Genomic DNA, 20628 nt, shown 5'->3' with positions numbered 1-20628 from the left:
CCCTTTATGATATTTTTCACAGATTGTTTAGACTTTCTATGCTTTTTTTAAGCTTGTTTGTTTGCTTGTTTATTTATTTAGAAAGAGATGGAGCACAAGTTGGGGAGGGCAGAGAGAAAGAGGGAGAGAGAGAGAATCCCAAGCAGGCTCTGCCGTGCCAGCGCAGAGCCCGACACGGGGCCCGAACCCACAAACCATGAGATCATGACCTGAGCCGTAATCAAGAGTCAGGCGCTTAACATACTAAGCCACCCAGGCGCCCCCAGACTTTCTCCGCTTCTAATTCAGGAACGGTAAATCACTACAGTAGCAAGCACGGAAGTTTGTTTCAACAAAAGATGCCACCTTCTTTTGTGCTTCCCATAGTGGTTTAGAAAGGCTCCTCCTACAACCATAATAAAATACCTAGCAGTCTCTTATTAAGTACTCTCACCTCGGAGCCAGAGAAAAAGCGAAGGGAAGCCGCTACGAGACACGAAGTCCTGCACCAAAGCTCATACACCTTATCCAAGAGAGTCTGCTTTCTCTGATTCCAGAGACCGTTTGAAAAGGCTCCGTTGTGTATTTGACAGCCCGCAACTATTCAGCAAATATTTAATGCACACTAAAGGGATGCGGGCCTTAGGCTGGCGCTGGCACAACCTCGGCAAGGGTGTGTCCCTGCCTCTTAGGGGCTGACAATGTCGAGGGCAGGAAATGCCAAGTATTCAAGCAACTGTATGCGGAGGCAGAGAAAAATGAATGCTACGGAATAAACATACATTAGATGGCAGGGGTCACCCAGTTGGGCTAAGGGAAGGCTTCATGGAAGAGGGAGCATTTGAACTAGGGCTGGAAACGTGGCTCTGTACTCCAGGCAGAAAGTAGGGCACGAACAGGCACAGAGGCAGCACAGCACAAAATGCGGTTCGGGACCAGCTAGTCGGCAGTGGTGGTGGAGGAGGGAGAGTCAAGCTACAAACATGTCTGGTTGCACTGAACGGAAAGTTATTGTAAGAAAATCCACCTAAGAGGTATCTGCAGACGGGAAATGCAGACCAGTGGACTCCACGGGGACTGGAATTGGGAAGTTAGAAATGAAGGCTCCTACCCCATTTTCCACGGAGCCCCACTCTCTCCTGCTTTTCTGCGTGGTTCTTGCTGCATGTCTGTTTCACCCTCCTGCCTCTCTCTGCAGACCAGCCCATCTGCATGAAGAACGCCAGCATGCGCGTGGCATGAGCCTGACTTGTGAAATAAACACCTTTGTAAGACTTTTTGTCCCAGTCATGTGTTGTCAGGAGCAATGTAAAAGCTTGTGTCTCTCGCACGGTCAGTAAATCCAGAGGCACGGCGTGCTGGGGTGTCAGGCCCCAGGCTCCTCCTATCTCATTGCTCTGCCAGGCGTGGTTTCCATTGCCACGAGCCCCCCCCCCGCTCCAGATGCCATCCAAGCTCCAGCCATCACGTCCACCTTTCAGCCGACAGAAGGGAGGAAGGGGAGGAGAGCACACTCTCCTTCTGAGAACACTTTCTGGAAATGGCACGTACCACAGCTGCTTATTTAGGATGACCATGGGATGTGCCAGGTCAGAGTGAAAGAGGTTTATGCTGGGATGGCAGGCATAAACTAGGACCCCCCTGCAGCTACGGGGAAGAAGTTATATATGAGCAGGTATACACAGATTCCACCGGCCAGAACTTGGTCACGTGGCCACAGCCGTCAGGGAGGCTGCACATACCCTCCTTACCCCGCGCAGCCATGTGCCCGCTGGAACCCGGGAAAAGGCAGGATGAATATCCAATTAGTATCTGTCTCTGCCACAAGTACCCTTTGACACCCAGCAAATTTCCTGGTTGGAATGTGGAAGTTGTCACAGTCTGTGGACTGGATTCTTGTAGGTCAGTCTTCTCCCCTAGTGCAACCAGGTGTGGACAGGAAGAGGGAACGAGGGCAGGAATTTGGGTCTGGATGGCTCCCCTTTCAGGGGCGGAGGAAGGGGCCTGGGCAAAGCAGGCAAACTGACTGACCTGTCAACTCCAGTAGGTTACAGATATATCGAAGAGGGTGGTAAATGCTAGAGCAGACGCTCACAATCCAATTGAACAGGTGGATGAGGGAACCCGCCAGAAGGAAATGGGGGGGAGGGGAGGCGCTGAAGCTTTACTCAAACAAGGTTAGCCCGGCTGCAGTGTGAGGGCTGATTTGGAACAAGGATGTTTGGAGAGCAGCAGTCTCCTTAAACAACCCCTGCATTCGGCCAGGTGGGACTGAACTTGACTTTGAGCAGAACGTGAGAAGGTGGGGAGAACTATAAAGCTAGGTAGCAGGGTACCAACAATAAGGGGACACTAACAGTATTATGGCAAGAGAGGAGTGAGAAAACCTATGACAAGCAAAAGTTTCAAGTTCAAAACGACTGCAGTTTGGTACAGTGGCACTTGATACAGGCACGACTATATATATTATACAGCACCATATAACAATGGATGATGCCCTTGTTCTTTAAGAAACTCATCATACTCATGTTTCAGGATGCAATACACTGTAATACGTTATATAAGACGCTTTTATTCAACGTGGTTAGAAGTTCTGTGTGTTTCTGGAAGGTATGCTTAGGTATCCGGAAGATTCTCTCATGCAAAACATCGTATTTCCTGAATAATAATTAAATGAGTCCTCACTGTACCTAAGGCAAACATGTTGTCAAATGCATATTACAGTACAGCACTTAGATTGTTTGATTACACTTACCCTTCCGACCATCAGAGCAAAACCGTGGCCCTGGCAACCCAGGTTCAGTATTCTAAAACCTCAGCCCCATGCATGTATAAAACTCACTAAAAAGAAGTCGAGCCTCTTATCATGGAAATGCGGTTAAATAATACCTGAAGCCTTCACGTGTCACAAGACCCTCGACATCAGTTCTAGGTAAATCATACCTATTGAAAGGTGTGTGTTTCCAACTGAAAGGCTAGAGTTGGCAGGACTCTCTTCCCAAAGACCGATTTCCAAAAGATTTCAGTCCGTGGAGAGAAAATATGGACTACTAGAATGAAAACGCCATGAAGGACATATGCAGAAAACTATGGCTACCTCCTTTGCTTGCACGGAGAAATAACACACAACTAGTGATGCCCGGTGTTGTGCTCGAAATGGAAAGAAACACACATGTGGAAACTTAAGAGGGGGCCTCTTCGGTAACTTTGAAAAAAACAACTGGGAAAACTAGGCTGGGATGGTTGAAAGTAAACACACACAAAGAAGCTTCTAGAAACTTGAGCCCCTGCATCTGACTGCTGAAGCATTCCTCCATTTCTAATGGGGATTTTTTTTTTCAACCTCCCTCACAGATTATTTTTGACTTAGCCAAGCAGGGAGCCTATTCTAAAGCCTCCCAATTTGAAAATCACGGAAGCTTTATAAAGTCCCCCACCTGCACCTCTCTTTAGGAACACAGTCCTTTCTTCTCTATAAAGGATGAAAACCTCCAGCATATAAAAACTTTGTTAGGCTGTCACTATCAATAGGGCAAAAAAAAATAATAATAACCGTTGACAAAGAAGAGACAAATTGCATCTTCGAATAAGTTTTCTTGAAGCTCTTGTTAAAAGCTATAACCTCCGACGTTAACTAAATTTAACCCATCCTGACCCTCACGGTGGCCCTTAACCTCTTCTTTCTTCTGCTTCCTGTGGCTGCTGGAGACAACGGGCCCAGTCCTTGGAAAAGCGTTCTCTGTAGCACACAAAAGGCCCAGCCTTCCCGCTACCCCGCCAGGAGGCCCCGGATCAACCGAGGGGTCAGCACCTGTGCGGAGAAGCAGGTGACAGTGGACCGCCAGCGTCCGTCCCGAGCGAGCTGTAAGAGTGTCTACCCTTCAGCCACCACGCTGCAGTTTCAGGCATTCAAGCCACTGCGGTTCAGGTTTTCTTTGTGAACGCAGACTTTAAACAAATTAACCTATTGCTGTTCAACTGACTGTAAAATTAATAGATTTACTGTTGCAAAAAAAGAAAGAAAGAAAGAAGAAATACTGAGAGCTTTCACTTCCACTTTGGTAAGGTCACGGATGCGTCCTAAGCTGCCAACAAAACAGCCCCGAAAATCTTTGCAGCAGAACCTAGCAACTTTAAGGGAGGGGGTGGGGGGGGGGGGCAGGCAAACAATGAAACGTACAGTGGAAATCTTCCCAACCCGGTGAGCATGTTAAAACTTCACATCTGACAAGCTTCTCAAAGGGAGAGGACAAATCTCGTTACTAACATTGTAGTTGCCGGCAGTCCCGCCTTCCTTAAAGAGCCTAGCTAGAAAATCTCACGTGTCGGCAAACATTAGTGGGTGTTATTTAAAATGTAAAATGCGAAGAACTTGGTCCTGTCGTGCTTGGATTTACCCAGTACGCATTGTACCTTCTGCAAAGCTTCCCACGCCAGCTGTTGGCACTTTAGCATCACGTCCTATGACGGGAATGGGAATTACGTTCATGAGGGGTCTCGTTTTTCCAGTGGGGTCTCTCGAGGCTATTTTCTGCTTCGTTCAGTGGCACAAGACTTTTCACAGGAGATAAATGGATCTTCCCGATAGACCTCTCTTTTATTCGGCAGACCTGAAAGCTTTCCAAAACTTTATTACAACAGGCCATTCGTTGTAGATGAATTTAGCTCACTTGTCCGCAACCGCCATCATGTTTTAATGATTGGTGCCATCATTTTCTGACAAGAGGAATGATTAGTCTGGAGTCTACCGTTATGGGCAAGTTTGCATGTGGTCAACGTATTCTGAATCTGGCAACAGTTGGGGAGGACGGAAAGGGTTTTCACGCAGACGCGGTCACCAGATGTTCTCCGGCTCTCCTGGGGAATCGGCACACGCAGCCCCGTGATGGATTTAGGCTGAAGGAAGAGATTCGTTCCCTCAGTCTTTCAAAACAGTGAAATGAGCTCCTACGGAAGGCTGAATCTCCCTGCCTCGGAGTTTTCCCTTTTTAAGTGTGTGAATGTGTACACGCCGAGAATAGATGAATCACAGTTCCCCCTGGGGGTCACCAGTAGAGCTCCGGTGAGGAGGTTTCCAGCTTTCGTGTGTTGTGATAACGGGCACATGGTACTGGGCCGAGGGGATCTTCAAGGTGTCTTTGACGAGTTAGCTCACACTCAGCCACGCCCTCTTGCGCACCTCGCTTTCCGTGCCCCTCTTGACAAGCTTGTAAACACGAATTAAGGAAAGCGTGGACCCTCTTAGCGGTTAAGAAGGCACCGTAATGAGAAAGTTGCCACCACTTAAGACAACTGCCATCAGCTAGATTTAGTAGGGACTACGTAGGATCTCATACACGATGGACTTCAATTCCCCTATTTTCACCAAACTGTCCTGATGAGAGCTTACGATGTTATGGAGGGGATACACAAGCTAGCCGTGATCTGTTAACAACTAGGTGTCGAAGCATATGCTGAATGTGTGAAGCCGCGCAGGCTTTGAGTCACCTATGTGACCTCAGAGTAAACACAGGATTTCATTAGTGGAAGATCAGCCTCTTAAAGTTATTGTCTGTAGTGACTGTGGCATCACGACAGAGTCGGGGGTTAATCACTTTTTGAAGAAATCGCCTGCAGAATAATTACTTTGTGGAGCGGGTACGTTGTGCCCCAGTGACCTCAGGCCGAGACTGTCTCCAGGGGCTTCTCTGTTCCAAAGATTCCCACCATGCCTGTGGAGAGAGGGGATTTTCAAGGCGAGGGGCGGAATTTCCCTTTAATCCTTTCTCAGAGCAAAACACCAATGTACACATTGTGTGAGAAACCCTGTCATTTGGGGACCAACCATGGGAATTAACGGGGAAATTACTCTGTGGAGGAAAATGCAAAAGTTTTAGAGTCCCCTGGATTTGAGTTTTATTACTTCTGTTTGGGTTTTTGTTTTTGTAAATTATGGGTATGAAACAATAGCAACTGGGAACGTGTGTAAGTTCCTGAGAGCCCTAGAGGCCATAAATACAGGAAGGGGACCCAAGCGAGCCAGTTACCTGCTTTACTATCTTTATTCAAGGGTCTCCAAAATCTGCCACCACGGAGCTGAATCCAAGACTCCCAATGACTTTTTAAAAGCTGCCGCATCTCATTTCAGCTGGAGGTCAAGGCCGAGTTCAAGAGAAGAGATTTAGAACAAAACAAACAAAAAAGCTTCTCTCTGAGGGCATGTCTGCAATGTGTGTATTTTCCGGCTCATCTGCTTCCAGGAACACTAAAGCGCCTCCTTCTTGAGATATCTGATGACGACAGTCTAGGAAACTTCTCGAATCATCTACGCCGGACACATAGCCTTCAAAGAGGGGATACCAATGGGGTCCTGGCAGGTAGCTCCAGTTACCTAACGATTACTTTGTGTGAATTCATTCAAATTGCAACCTTACCAAATTTCAAGTCCTTAATTTGGGCACAAATACCTTCACAGACTTGTAACCCCTCTGCTTCCTTAGTTGAGTCTAGCAGTGGAAGGAATATTTAGTATTAAGACTACCAACTCTGGCTTCAGGCTGCCTGCATTCCTTTATTCTTTTTTTTTTTTTTTTTTAGTTTATTTACTTTGAGAGGGAGACAGAGCCCATGAGCAGGGGAGAGGCAGAGAAAGTGGGAGAGAATTTCAAGCAGATTCTGTGCCGCTGTGGGGCTGACGCACCAACCGTGAGATCGTGACCGGAGCCAAGGTCAAGAGCCAGACGTTTGACTCTGCTACTGGTACATGACCTTAGCTGAACTTCTTTATGCTTCAGTTCTCTCATCTGTGGAACAGGGTGAGATGCCTGTATTGAGGATTAAGTGATTTGAGAGAAGTAAAATGCTTAGAACGGTGCCTGGCAGATAAATTCTATAAATGGGCATATGCATAATTGTTGAGCACCTACCCACGGTATCCCATAGTCACTCTATCCCCGTTATCTACACTAAACAAATTCAGATCTTGGTATTATGGAATAATTTTGGTAGAGTAACAGGAATCTCTAACTCTTCTGGTGTAACTTGGAAACGGCCAACGTGCAAATACTAACCGTGGACTTCGGGCCACCTACACGCTGTTTCTGGGTTTCCCACTTCACTATTTCAACAAAATAGTCAGCACGTAAGATGCCAGACACTGGGACAGAAACTTGGGCCTCTGCTCTCAAGGAGCTACTTAAAGCTGAACCAGTGTTTTGATCTGCAATAAAGCAGGTAAAATCGGATTCAAGAAGTCATTTAACGAGAACAGAGCAATGTGTTGGCGGGGCTATAACATCCTCTAAACGTAGTTTGCTCCCAATACGGTAAATTCCCTAACGATGTAGCTTCACTAAGTCACGACGGCAGATTTCCACCGGGCGCTGAGCAATTTCCGATCGAAGACGAGGTGAGAGGGCAGGAAATTGACACCCACAGAGCAGCCTCGCGGACAAGCAGGTGACACCCGGGAGCACCCGCCTGCACCCGAATTTTGGGACCGCCCCACGAACTCCGGACAAACCACTTCACCACCACCGGCCCGTTTTCGCCTTCGTAACACCGACGGCCTGCCGGAAGCTCTCCCAGTTACATCCATTGAATCTCACACGCCCGGCCCCATCTCCGGATCTGTCTCCTGGGACCCAGCGCTCGGGAACCTCAGACGGTCTTTTATTTCCCGGATCTGTTTGCTCACCTGCAAACCGGGGGCAGTGCTCCTTAAATCACGGTAACTACAAGAACACTGACGAACTATTTTAGTCGACGTTAAATTAAAAGAGAGGAGGCGCACGAACCGCCCCTCGCCCTCCGCACTTTCTGTCGGAGGACCTCTGCCCGCCAGCTAGAAGGCGCTCCTCCCTACGTCACCTTTCCTTTAAAAGACGCGGGCCGAAGCCCCGCCCACTACGGAGGGCGAAGAGGGCCTCCCCGCGAGGGCCGTTCCCCGGCTTCTTCCGCCAGACCTATCAATCGCCGGCCCGGCACAGGTACAGCTAAAGGCCAGGGGCGCCGAGGGGGTGAGGGGGCCTGTGGCAGGAGGGCTTGGGCTTAGGCACAGACCTGCGGAGGGAGCGGCCTCGCGCTCGGCCGTGTCCCTGGAAGGTCAGTGCCGCCCTAGCCGCCGAGCGGAGCGCGGAGGGGCGCCGCAGGCCCTGCCGCGGGGCCGGGGATCCGGCCGGCCTCTAGGGCCGTCTTTGGGACCGGGACGCTGCCTGCGCTCGGAAACCGCGGAACCGAGGCTGGACGCCGGCCTCCTCCCGCTCCCCTGGGCGGCCCGCCCCGCCATCGGGGCGCACGTACGGGCACGCACGCACGCCCCACGTCCCCACGCCCCTTCTCTGGCAGAGACGCGCCGAGAGACCCTCCCCCCCCCCCCCAACTTCCCGGCGTGGGCGTGGCTGCGGCCGCAGCCGAAACACTTGACCGCGGTCCGTTCTGCGGAAGCGCTCCGCGTCCTGTACTGTAGTCCCTGGCTTCGGCCACATGCCTTTTCTAAAACCCGTAGCCTCCGAAGGAGGCCGTGGCGGGGAGGGTTACTGAGCGATTGCGGGATCTCGGTTTTCCCGATTTACTGTTTAATAGGCTCCGTGGCTTAAGACTCTTGAAAGAAGTAAATAGCTTTCCGACTTGAAAAGCCTCCGTTCCACGTTCGTGGAAGGCCTCCGTCTAAGTACAGAGAGTGGAGGGGAGTCTGTAAAGTCAACGACTGTTTCTTGTGCCGCGGACGATACAGTAAAAGATAACAGATTCGTTCCCAGCCTCTGAGAACTTGCCGTCTGGTAAAGGAGAGAAACAGCAGTAAGAAAATCACAAAATTGTTGATTGCGGTAAGGGTCATAAAGGACAGATAAACTATACTGTACAAGCACTTGATGTTGAGTTCCACTAACAGATGAGGGAGCAGGGAGAATAGTGGCTGATGGGCGTAGTTTGGAAGGTAATCCGAAGAATGCCCAGAGAAAGGGAGCACTGAGCAATGATCTGGCGGGTTTTTTTTTTTTTTTTTTTAATTTTTATTTATTTTTGAGAGAGACAGAGATAGAATGCAAGTGGGTTAAGGGCAGAGAGAGAGGGAGACACAGAAGCAGAAGCAGGCTCCAGGCTCCGAGCTGTCAGCACAGAGCCCGACGTGGGGCTCGAACTCACAAGCTGTGAGATCATGACCTGAGCCAAAGTCAGATGCTCAACCAACTGAGCCACCCAGGTGCCCCTGATCTGGCGTTTCCTAAGCTTAAGGGAAGAGCAGGGAAGAGCATTTCAACACTGCACCGCCAGTGTCATTTAGACAAGGAAGAAGTTTGGTATAGAACGATGCTAGAGACGTGGCAAGAGCCTTTGGCCTCATGAACGATGTTGGCCTGTAATTTGGGGCGGTTTTGAGGAGGGCATGGGGTGTGGTGAGAGCAACGCAGAGACGGGAAGGGCTTGCAGGGTTCAAGTGTGTAGTTAGGAGACTGATGGGAATCCAGACAAGAGATGTCCAAGTTCAAGATGTCTTGAACTACGTTGGTGGCAGTGGCTATGGAGAGAAGTGGATGGAGTTTGAGTGGTGTTAGGAAGTGAAATTTGTGAGACTTGGTGTTGGGTTAGCTAGGAGAGTGAGGGAGAGCAAAAACGGAAACGATGTGGCTCTGGGTGGACTGTGATGCTGGTCCCTGAGATGACGGTTGTGGAAGAGGAAATGACCGTGTAGAAGATTCATGTACAGGAATAAGTCCGACGTTAATACTGAGTCTGTAGCTCTGGATTTTAAAGCTTAAAAAAAAAAAAAGTTTCCTGGATGGTTGGTTATTAAGCTATTTCAGTAAAATAACTAAAATAGAAAATAAATGAAAAATGTCGTAGCTAAAGAAATGTGGTTAAGAAATTGGCCAGAGACATGTGTTGGCTTTTTCCAGTGTTGCAAATCAATGTTCTAGCTCTTAAAAAGCCAACCTGAGTATGGAGAGTACTTTGTTCTCCTTATGGAAGAGCAAAACCAGAGCCAAGGGACAGCAGCGGGCAAGCTCAGCGACCATGCTTCAGTCCTCTGGGATTAAAGCTGTACAACTCAAACCCGTTGGAATGGGGCAGATGGATAGTTGGCAGGTCAACAGGCAGAAGCAAGGACTTTGTGAAACTCCTGTGAGAGGTGTGAGAGGCTTCTTAAAGCCCTAGGGATTGGCGAAGTTAATTTCACAAATACTTAGTTCACTAGACTCTATGTAACTTTCATCCAACCTTTCTGGAAATAACATCAGTAAATACGAGCTTGTGAATATCGGCAAAATCAGAAAGAAAAGCAGTGAGGGTGCAAGCAATTTAATCTCTTACAGGACAGGATCATAACCTGTATCGTATCCACATATCATAACCACATATTTAAATCATTTTCCGAGAAGGTTCGTGACCGTACTTCCTGAAGAGATACCACAAAAAGTAATGCAAAATAATCTATCAAGGGGAATGCAGCTGTCCTTTGGAGCAGTAATGACTTGGCCACTTTTTTTTTTTCTTGTATATGACTAGCAACCTTCCTCATAATAGCCCCAAACTAGGAACGGTCTAAATGCTCCTCAACAGAAAACTGGGTTTAAAATCTGGAGTATATTCATACACTGGGACAATCCTCCGAAATAAAAAGGAACAAACTGATGATACTTGCAACAACACAGCTGAGTCCCCAAAACATGCTGAGATGCCTTTCAACAAAGAGTACATAGTGTGTGGTTCCATTTATATGAAATCTTAGGGCAGACTGGTGGAAAAATATCAGGACAGTCTTTGCCCCTGGCTGGGGACAGAGACTGACTTGGAAGAAGCATGAGAGAACTTTCTGGGGTGATGGTAATATTCTACACGTTGGCAGGAGTTTTGGTTCCAGAGATGTTGGTGCTTGTCAAAACCGATTAAAAGATACAGTTAAGGTTTGTACATGTCATTGTATGTAAATTTTGCCCCAAAGTGAAAGGAATCGTAAACAAATATTGAACCCTAGTTCATGGTCTGCATGCAGAAGTATTTGAGGATGAAGTGTACCAATGGCTGCAATCTACTTTGAAATGTATCCAAACACAAATGGGTGGAAGAAGGAATAAATAGATAAATAAAACAAGGATAGCAACATGTAGCATCTAGATGAATGGGTATTGGGTGTTCACTGTATAGTCTTTCAACTTTTCTGTATGTTTAAACATTTTCATAATAAAAATGGGAAGAAAATAGTCCTCAAAGAATATTGTTCATCTTAAACAACTGCAGACCAATGGGAAAAGATAACGCAGCCCTAAGCTCACCAGAAATACACAGCGTATGGAGGTAGCCACATGTTTATTTCATAATGTCCCGCTTTATGGCTTAATATTTAAAATCATTTCAATTTCTTATGGAATATGTGGGTCAAACACTACAGCTCCTCTGCGTTGTGTGCATTTGGAATAATGCAGCTGTCATTTTTCTCCCATGGTCCCAGGCAGGTTAGTGATGGTGTTGAAGAGATCCAAGCAGTGGAGAGAGGACCAAAATTAGTAGGGGTGAAGGGGTTTGAGGGCACTTGTCAGTTTATCCTCCAGTGCTTGCAGGATACATTTTGGGCGATCCAGTCTCAAGTAAATAAGGAATAAAAAAAAAAAAAAAAAAAAAGAAATTATATGGGTTTTTTTTTCCCCCCCTAGAGGTAGAGTTAGCTACCGAATTAAAAACTACCAACTAGATGCAGATTCCCCCAGTTTAGGATGATCTTAGTAAGGTCTGAGTTACCATGAGACCAGAAATGGATACCCATACTATAAAATTGTGTGATTTAAGTAAACGACTTTAAGATAATTGGCTTTTAAAATAGTTTTGGATGTCTCAGAAGGGATAGCTGTGGCAGAAAGTAACCAAATGCACCAATATTGTCATGAGAATGTAAGCATCTCTATTTCGATGTAGACCACTGGCTCATTCAGCCTACTGTTTGTTTGACAGAGTATCGGAGACGTTTAATCAGAGAAATCTTAATGAGAGAGCAAGGCTTCCTATTTTACGTCCACCTTGAAAGGTTTCTTAACCTTTGTCCTCATAACCCCAGACATCCTATAGCGTAAACTATTTGAAGCCACTTAACATTATCACGTTTTATTCTTGGGGCGCCTGGATGGCTCAGTGTGTTCAGTGTCCAACTCCTGATTTCAGCTCGGGTTGTGATCTCAAGGTTCATGAGTTGGAGCCCTGCATGGGGCTCTGTGCTAACAGTACAGAGCCTGGTTTCGGATTCTCGGTCTCTCCCCCTCTCTCTGCCCCTCCCCTGCTTGCACTCTCTGTCTCTCTCAAATAAATAAACTTCAAAAAAAAATAATAATGTTTTATTACTTATTTCCTTATGTCTTCTTGTTTTGAGGGGGTCCTGACCCAGCGGGTGTGTGTTTGTTTTTTGCGGAGGAAGGGCAGAGAAAGGGAGACACAGAATCTGAAGCAGGCTCCAGGCTCCAAGCGGTCAGCACAGAGCCCGATGCGGGGCTCGAACTCACAAGCTGTGAGATCATGACCTGAGCTGAAGTCGGACACTTAACCAACTGAGCCACCCAGGTGCCCCTAAAAACTTTTTAATTATGAACAAAATTATACAGAGAAGCCATAAGACTGGTAACAGAACACCCGTGTAACCATAACGTAGATTCAGCAAGTGTTGCCATACTACACGTATATTTTCTGCCACATCCTGTCAGAGTAAGTGGCAGATGTTGCAGTCCTCTACCCCGCAAACAACCAAGTCCCCTCCCAAGAATGGCATTGTCCCTGACACCATGCACAGGACTTCTCTGATAGCATCTGGTCCATCAGGAATCTCGTCCATATCCAGCTTGTCCCCTGTATCTCTCTTTTTTTCTTTTACAATTTATTCAGACTGGTTTCCATACAACACCCAGGGCTCATCCCAACAGGTGCCCTCCTCCATGCCCATCACCCACTTTCCCCTCTCCCCACCCCCCATCAACCCTCAGTTTGTTCTCAGTGTTTAAGAGTCTCTTATGGTTTGTCTCCTTCCCTCTCTATAACTTTTTCCCCCCTTCCCCTCCCTCCTAGTCTTCTGTTGAGTTTCTCAGGATCCACATAAGAGTGAAAACATACGGTATCTGTCTTTCTCTGCCTGACTTATTTCACTTAGCATAACACTCTCCAGTTCTATCCACGTTGCTACAAATGGCCAGATTTCATTCTTTCTCATTGCCAAGTAATATTCCATTGTATATATAAACCACATCTTCTTTATCCGTTCGTCAGTTGATGGACATTTAGGCTCTTTCCATAATTTGGCTATTGTTGAAAGTGCTGCTATAAACATTGGGGTACAAGTGCCCCTATGCATCAGCACTCCTGTATCCCTTGGGTGAATTCCTAGCAGTGCTATTGCTGGGTCATAAGGTAGATCTATTTTTAATTTTGGGGGGAACCTCCACACTGTTTTCCAGAGCGGCTGCACCAGTTTGCATTCCCACCAACAGTGCAAGGGGGTTCCCGTTTCTCCACATCCTCGCCAGCATCTATAGTCTCCTGATTTGTTCATATTAGCCACTCTGACCGGCGTGAGGTGGTATCTCAGTATGGTTTTGATTTGTATTTCCCTGATAATGGGTGACATTGAGCATCTTTTCATGTGCCATCTGGATGTCTTCTTTGGAGAAGTGTCTATTCATGTCTTCTGCCCATTTCTTCACTGGATTATTTGTTTTTCGGGTGTGGAGTTTGGTGAGTTCTTTATAGAGTTTGGATACTAGCCCTTTGTCCGATATGTCATCTGCAAATATCTTTTCCCATTCCGTCGGTTGCCTTTTAGTTTTGTTGATTGTTTCCTTTGCAGTGCAGGAGTTTTTATCTTCACACAGTCCCAGTAGTTCATTTTTGCTTTTAATTCCCTTGCCTTTGGAGATGTGTCAAGTAAGAAATTGCTGAGGCTGAGGTCAGAGAGGTTTTTTCCTGCTTTCTCCTCTAGGGTTTTGATGGTTTCCTGTCTCACATTCAGGTCCTTTATCCATTTTGAGTTTATTTTTGTGAATGGTGGAAGAAAGGGTCTAGTTTCATCCTTCTGCATGTTGCTGTCCAGTTCTCCCAGCACCATTTGTTAAAGAGACTGTCTTTTTTCTGTTGGGGATATTCTTTCCTCCTTTGTCAAAGATTAGTTGGCCATAGATTTGTGGGTCCAGTTCTGGAGTCTCTATTCTATTCCATTGGTCTATGTCTGTTTTTGTGCCAACACCATACTGTCTTGATGATTACAGCTTTGTGGTAGAGGCTAAAGTCTGGCATTGTGATGCCTCCTGCTTTGGTTTTCTTCTTCAACATTACTTTGGCTATTCGGGGCCTTTTGTGGTTCCATATGAATTTTAAGATTGCTTGTTCTAGCTTCGAGAAAAATGCTGGTGCAATTTTGATTGGGATTGCATTGAATGTGTAGATTGCTTTGGGTAGTATTGACATTTTAACAATAGTTATTCTTTCAATCCATGAGCACGGAATGTTTTTCCATTTCTTTGTATCTTCCTCAATTTCCTTCATAAGCTTTCTATGGTTTTCAGCATATAGATCTTTTACATCTTTGGTTAGGCTTATTCCTAGGTATTTTATGATTCTTGGTGCAATTGTGAATGGGATCAGTCTCTTTATTTGTCTTTCTGTCACTTCATTATTGATGTATAAAAATGCAACTGATTTCTGTACATTAATTTTGTATCCTGCGACTTTGCTGAATTCATGTATCAGTTCTAGCAGACTTTTGGTGGAGTCTGTCGGATTTTCCATGTATAATATCATGTCATCTGCAAAAAGTGAAAGCTTGACTTCGTCTTTGCCAATTTTGATGCCTTTGATTTCCTTTTGTTGTCTGATTGCTGATGCTAGAACTTCCAACACTATGTTAAACAACAGCGGTGAGAGTTTGTCCCCTATATCTCAGCATACCTTTTCAGTTGCTTTTTTCAAACACATTGTATTTTATCATTATGTCTCCTCTGTCTTTTTAAATCAAGATTAGGCCCCCCCCTCCCTTTTCATTCCCCATAACACTGACTTTTTTTTAAAAGACACACTGAGCCAGTTGTCTTGTCCTACAGTCTGGATCTGTCCGATTGTTTCCTTGTGCTGTCATCTGATTTGTTCTCTCTGAGTCTGGCCCTTGTATTCCTTGGAAACTGGAAGCTAAGTGTAGAGGCTAGACCAGGTTCCTGTTAGACCTTTTCCAGCAGGACTGCTTTGCAGAAGGCACCGAACAGGTGCCACACTGCACAAGGAGGCATGCCCTAGGATGTTGGCTTCTTCCCACCGGCGGGATGCTGAGTCTGACCTTAGGTCAGGCAAGGTGATGGCCAAAGTGTGTTTTCCCCATTTCGATTTGCAGGTAATCTTTGCGTTGCCCTTCAGCACCATATGAATACCTCGTTTCCTCATTAGCTTTTTACCTCATGATTTTGCCTCCATCCTTGCCTGAATCCGTGATTTGATTGAAGGTGGCAAAATGGTGATTTCCAAATTACTTCTCTTCTCCATTTATTAGCTGGCATTCTCCTCTAACGAAGAGCTTTTCCTTCACCAACTGGGGATGATTACTGATTGTAGTTCTTCCTAAAGAGGTAGGATGACGCTTCGTTCTTTTTCTTGACCAATTTTCACAGTGAGGAGTCAGGGTAATAGTCACGCAGGGTTCTGGCAAACGATCTTTCTTTTTGATAGATTTTTGTGTATTCAGTGTGTTGAAATAACTTTCAGCCATTATTCTTTAATGTTGAAATTACCGCACATTTGGCCAGTGGGAGTCTGTCCATGCTACCAACCTGTGAATGAAATGTCAACAAACGATATTAAAGTATTATCGGGGCAGTCAGAAAACTGGATATTTAAAGGAATGATTATTAGTTGGGGTAGCGTTATCATGGTTATTAAAAAGATAAAAGAGGGGCGCCTGGGTGGCTCAGTCAGTTAAGCATCCCACTCTTGACTTCGGCTCAAGTCATGATCCCAGGGTCATAGGATCGAGGCCCACATCGGGCTCTGCCCTGAGCATGGAGTCTGCTTAAGATATTCTCTCCCCCCCCGCCCCGCCACTCACGAGCTCTCTGTCTCTCTAAAATAATGTTTTTTTATGTTTATTTTAGAGAGAGAGCCACTCATAGAGCATGAGCAGGGGAGGGACAAAGAGAGGGAGACACAGAATCCGAACCAGGCCCCAGGCTCCACGCTGTCAGCACAGACCCTGACTCGGGGCTCGAACCCACGAACCGTGAGATCATGACCAGTGCTGAAGTCGGGCGTTCAACCAACTGAGCCACCTGGGCACCCCTCTCTCTAAAATAAATTTTAAAAACAGATAAAAGAGTCCTAACCTCCTAGAGACGACATATTGAATGACATATTGAAGTATTTGTTGGCAAGATAGGATTTACCTTGAAGTGTTTCATGGGTGGCTGGCAAGGGGGGTGGGGGGAGGGGAATATTAATTAGGCTGCGTGAGGGATGCTTAGGGTTTGATTATACTATTCTTCCAGGACATGTTTGAAACTTTTCCTAATGACTAGTTTTTTAATTATTTGAACCTAATGTGGGATTTGCGGTTCAGATTGAGTAATCTCACAGCTCTTTTTTCTTAACTGCGTATTCATGTTTTTAATCTATGAAAAGCTTATTTTGAAGGAATGTGTACCTGTTCAGCTTTGCTGACGTAAAGCCAAAATGGAGCTCGTATTGGAGCTTAATTGCTGTGTAAATCCAGGAAATTTGAAACTCTCTAAAATGTAAGTAATGGTAAAGAACTTAAAGAAAAAAGTGGTTACGGTATTTCTCTACCTTTTCCTCTTCTTGGAAAGTGTCTTTAAAGCTTTAAAAACAATTCCCCATCATTATTCTGCAATAGTCTTTATTTTGTAAATAAATGTACTAGTATAAAAAATACTTCTTCCAGGGGCTCCTGACTGGCTCAGTGGGTAGAGCATGTGACTCTTGATCTCAGGGTCGTGAGTTCAAGCCCCCACTGGGCGTGGAGCCTACTTAAAATTAAAACTAAATACATAAATAGAAATACTTCTTCCCTGTAAAAGATTGAGGGAAAAAATGGCAAGAAGGATGGGGGAAAAAATCACTTGGGTCTTCGACCACAGACAGCCAGGGTCTTCATAAATTTCTTTTCATCTTTTTCCTATGCCTTGTCTGTTATTTGCTTACTTGTTGTCAAAAATCCTACATTTGGAATTAATAGTATCTGTTTTAATGTATTGAGGATTCATTACACACGACGCGTCAGCTTTCATCTGTTATTGCCAGGGCCGTCCTAACTCACTGTGAAATTTGGTGCTGTGGCTGTTTTCCTGACGGTAAATGGAAAAGAGGTCATCTCTGGTCTCTTCAGACTGTCCTACTTTTTGGGTTTGGGGGCTTCCTCCAGCAACAAATACCTGGCTTTTTGGTGAAACAGTGCTATGGCAGCTATTTAAAATCCAATTTGCTCCTGTCTTAGAGCCTTTAGCACAAGGACGGGTGGGGGGAGTCCCCAACCAGGTAATGACCGAAAGGGAATTCATCCCATTCACCAGGGGTGGAGCGTTGGCCGTAGATCTCACTAAGGTCAGCGGACACGTGAAGTGCCAGCCAGAATGCGAAGCCAGGGGACCCCAGCGTCCCTGTACAGTGCTAGGGAGTGACGCGCAGAGGTCCCTCCCGGCCGTTCCCCTTGTCTCGGACGTTCACTGAGCACTTCCAGGCTGCGCTGGGCTCTGGGCTCTAGCGTTCGGAACGCAGCCGCGAACAGAATGGGACTGGTTGTGAACATGTGTGCAAATAACCAGATAGTATGTCCGGCAGGAGACGTCTGTAAAGGCAAGGCAATGGCTTTGAAAGCGATGGAGGGTGCGGTATTCTACAGAGCAGGCGGGGAGGCCTCGCTGAGCAGTAACCCTGGGGCCGAGCCCCCGGGTTCACGAAGCACATAGGCAGCTGCAGGGCGGGTCCACCCGCGTTACATGCACCCGGAGGAAGACTGTGTTCACAGGCCATCGAGGCTGGAACCGCGCCGCGGAGGCGGGGCAGGTGCTGCGGGCAGAGGTGGCCGGGGGCCGCTGTCGGCCCCTTCAGGGGCTTGGCTTTCTCCCCCGGAGTGAGATGGAAACCGGTGGAGGGTGATGAGCAGAGGAGGGGCGTCATCTGCCGTGTACCTTGTAAAAGGACCCCTGGGCGTCACGCGGGTGATCAGTTACAGGGGGGAAGGGCAGAGGCCGAGTGCCGGCGGGGGGCCAGGACCCGTACACCAGGTGAGGGAGGATGCTGTCTTCGGAGCGGGGTGATAGCAACAGGGAGGGGGGGTGGTGATTGGATCCCGGAGGTTTGTAGAGGGTGAACAGAGCCAGACCGACGAATCGCTGAGAGAAAAAGGCGAGGGAAGGATGCCTTTGCTGTCTGGGGCCTTGAGCAGCCGGAAGGGCACGTGGCCTTTCTATGAGCTAGGGAAGACCGAGGGAGGAGCGAGAGCGCGGGGGCGGTGGTGTTCCCTGTGGGTGACGTCCGATATCTTAGCGGACAGGTCGGGGCGGCAGGCAACTCTACAAGTTGGGGAGTCAGGGCAGCCCGTGGTGGGTGTTATCCAGCTAGGACGGTGAGATTGCGTGTATCCCTTCACTTTCACTCGATTTACCGTGTCTTTTTTTTTTTTTTTTTTTTTGTCATATCACTTGCCACCAGAGGCGTGAGGTGGGGGTGATGGGGGTGGGATTGGTGGTCGTACAGCCCAGTGAGATCCAAGCTAGCGACCGGAGGCGGTTTCAGGTTCTAGCGAACACTCTAGGTGACTCTCATTGCAGGTGACCCGGGGACCGTTCTTTGAGAAGCACTGCTGAAGGCACCTCGTCCTTTCCTCTTTTGTCGTGGACAGGGCCCCCTCCCTGAGTTCTTGTGTTACTCAGCAAACCCCAGAGGATGTGAGTGGGTCCTCTCATCCCTCCAGCCCGCACCTCTGGGCTTGGCCTAACGTGCAAATGGAAGGAGAGAGACACTTAGTGGGCGAGAGAAGCAAGTGAAAAGCCAAAATGCCGTTAATAAGAGCAGCGGTTATTCCCATGCAGTAAACCAGCTTCACCCCGTGTGCCTAACGCTTAGTTAACGCTTGGTCGTCACGCCTTATTACCTCGTGAGTCATCCGTTCGGTTTATGAGGGCGGCGCTTTGATTCCTGTCGGGATGTTTCCTCTCTGAGAGTCCTCCCAGAGTGCTCACAGCTTTCCCAGAATAGCGCTTTTGTGTTCTGGATACCTCCAGATACACTGATAAGTTCTCAACAGCTGACTGTATTCACAGTTTATGACTTGGTATTTATGAATCGCCGAGGATGTTATGTACTGCCTTCTAAATAAACCTGTAGGATGATACTTGCTGTCAGAGTCAGCACTGTAGTGCTCGGGAAATAGATCAAATGAGGCAGCTCGGGAAATAGATCCTCGGGAAATAGATCAAATGCGGCAGCACTGGGGGAGGAAACGATGGAAAACGAAAGCACTGTGCAAATACGGCTTGTTCTGACAGTAACTTGCACTGGAGCCGGGACCACCGTGACCTAGTGTGACTACAGTCACCTGACAGTCCGTGTCATTGGTGTAAATTTCCCATGCACGGGTCCACAATGTTTGCAGATGACACAGGCCTGCAGCCCCATACACGCACGCCCTCCGTGCACCGTATCAGACCACGGGGAGGAAATGATGGAACAGTAACAAACCTTTCTCCCTTTTTAGGATGGCCACTCTTCTTCTAAAGAGGCTAACGTTGCATACCGTAAAGACTGGAAATAATTGCATTAGATGTCCTGGTACATATACCCTGCACCAGACCGCACCAGCACAGCCGTCGCTCCGAGCTTCTGGCCCGAGACTGTCCTGCCCGATTCACGCAAAAGCTTTTGGTACTGTTGCAGACACCCAGGACGAAAGGAAGAAGAAAAAGAAGAATGAACCAGCTCTTAACAACATCGGAAGAAAAATTCACGAGCGGATTATTCACGTGCTGGATGAGGCGGGCAACGACTTGGGCAACATGCACCGAGCAGACGTGATCAGGCTCATGAACGAGCGGGACCTGAGGCTTGTGACAAGGGACAGCAGTGCGGAGCCCCCGCAGTACCAGCTCCTGACGGGGGCACAGATCCACGAGGAGCGCCTGCGACTCCGGGAGCTGGGAAAAGCCCACCCGAAACCCGGTAGGTGACCTGCTGCCCACGCCCTGAGCCCCAGGGACCGCAGAGGGCATCTGCCGAGGTGCCTGGTGACAGCGGGGGTGTGAGCAGCGGGGTAGTTCACGGCCTCCCCACCGTCTCCCGCATCTTCCTCCAGCTCTCGCTTCATTTCCATTCCTCCTCTCGTCTTTTTTCCTCGATGCCCTGTGGTCGGCGTCGCTTCCTCGTGTAAAATGAGGGGGAAATAGGGAGGCACCCCAGAACGACGGGACCCCTTTTCCTCTTGGCCTGGCCCGGGGGTGGCAGCATCTCTGGTGTCCGGAACGAAAGAGCCTCGGAAGCGGTGGGGTGGGGTCCCTGTTCCCCTCTTTCCCCCTCATCTCTAACGTGGAGGCGCCTGGCCAGTTGGCCAGAAGCCCTTTCTGATCTCCGAAGGGATTCACAGAGCATCTTCCACACCCTGTTGGTAGTAAGGCTCATTTACACATTTACCGATCACCTTACCAC

General features: G+C 47.6%; 1 protein-coding gene and 1 long non-coding RNA gene across 6 annotated transcripts in view; one reads left to right on the top strand and one right to left on the bottom strand.

The window, feature by feature from the left end:
• LOC122219970 overlaps positions 1 to 7788 on the bottom strand; it is a 16538-nt gene extending 8750 nt beyond the window's left edge. The window contains exon 1 of the long non-coding RNA XR_006202630.1: positions 7655 to 7788. This is a non-coding gene — a long non-coding RNA (uncharacterized LOC122219970). The remainder of the gene's footprint in view (positions 1 to 7654) is intronic.
• Positions 7408 to 20628, top strand: part of MTIF3 (mitochondrial translational initiation factor 3) — a 16981-nt gene continuing 3760 nt past the window's right edge. Inside the window, exons 1-4 of one of the 5 annotated variants that reach the window (XM_042938662.1) lie at positions 7408 to 7946; positions 15470 to 15545; positions 16603 to 16703; positions 19685 to 20145. In XM_042938662.1, coding sequence (XP_042794596.1) covers positions 16642 to 16703; positions 19685 to 20145 — 523 coding nt within the window. In that variant the 5' untranslated portion in view covers positions 7408 to 7946; positions 15470 to 15545; positions 16603 to 16641. Of the gene's footprint in view, positions 7947 to 8484; positions 8787 to 15469; positions 15546 to 16590; positions 16704 to 19684; positions 20146 to 20628 lie in introns of those variants that run through there. The other 4 variants (XM_042938508.1, XM_042938592.1, XM_042938743.1 and 1 more) reach the window with 4 other exon arrangements.

The sequence above is a fragment of the Panthera leo genome, chromosome A1 (genome assembly GCF_018350215.1).
Source record: "Panthera leo isolate Ple1 chromosome A1, P.leo_Ple1_pat1.1, whole genome shotgun sequence".
Lineage (NCBI taxonomy): Eukaryota > Metazoa > Chordata > Mammalia > Carnivora > Felidae > Panthera > Panthera leo.
Note: the sequence above shows the minus strand (reverse complement) of the source record. Positions and strands in the feature narration are given on the sequence as shown.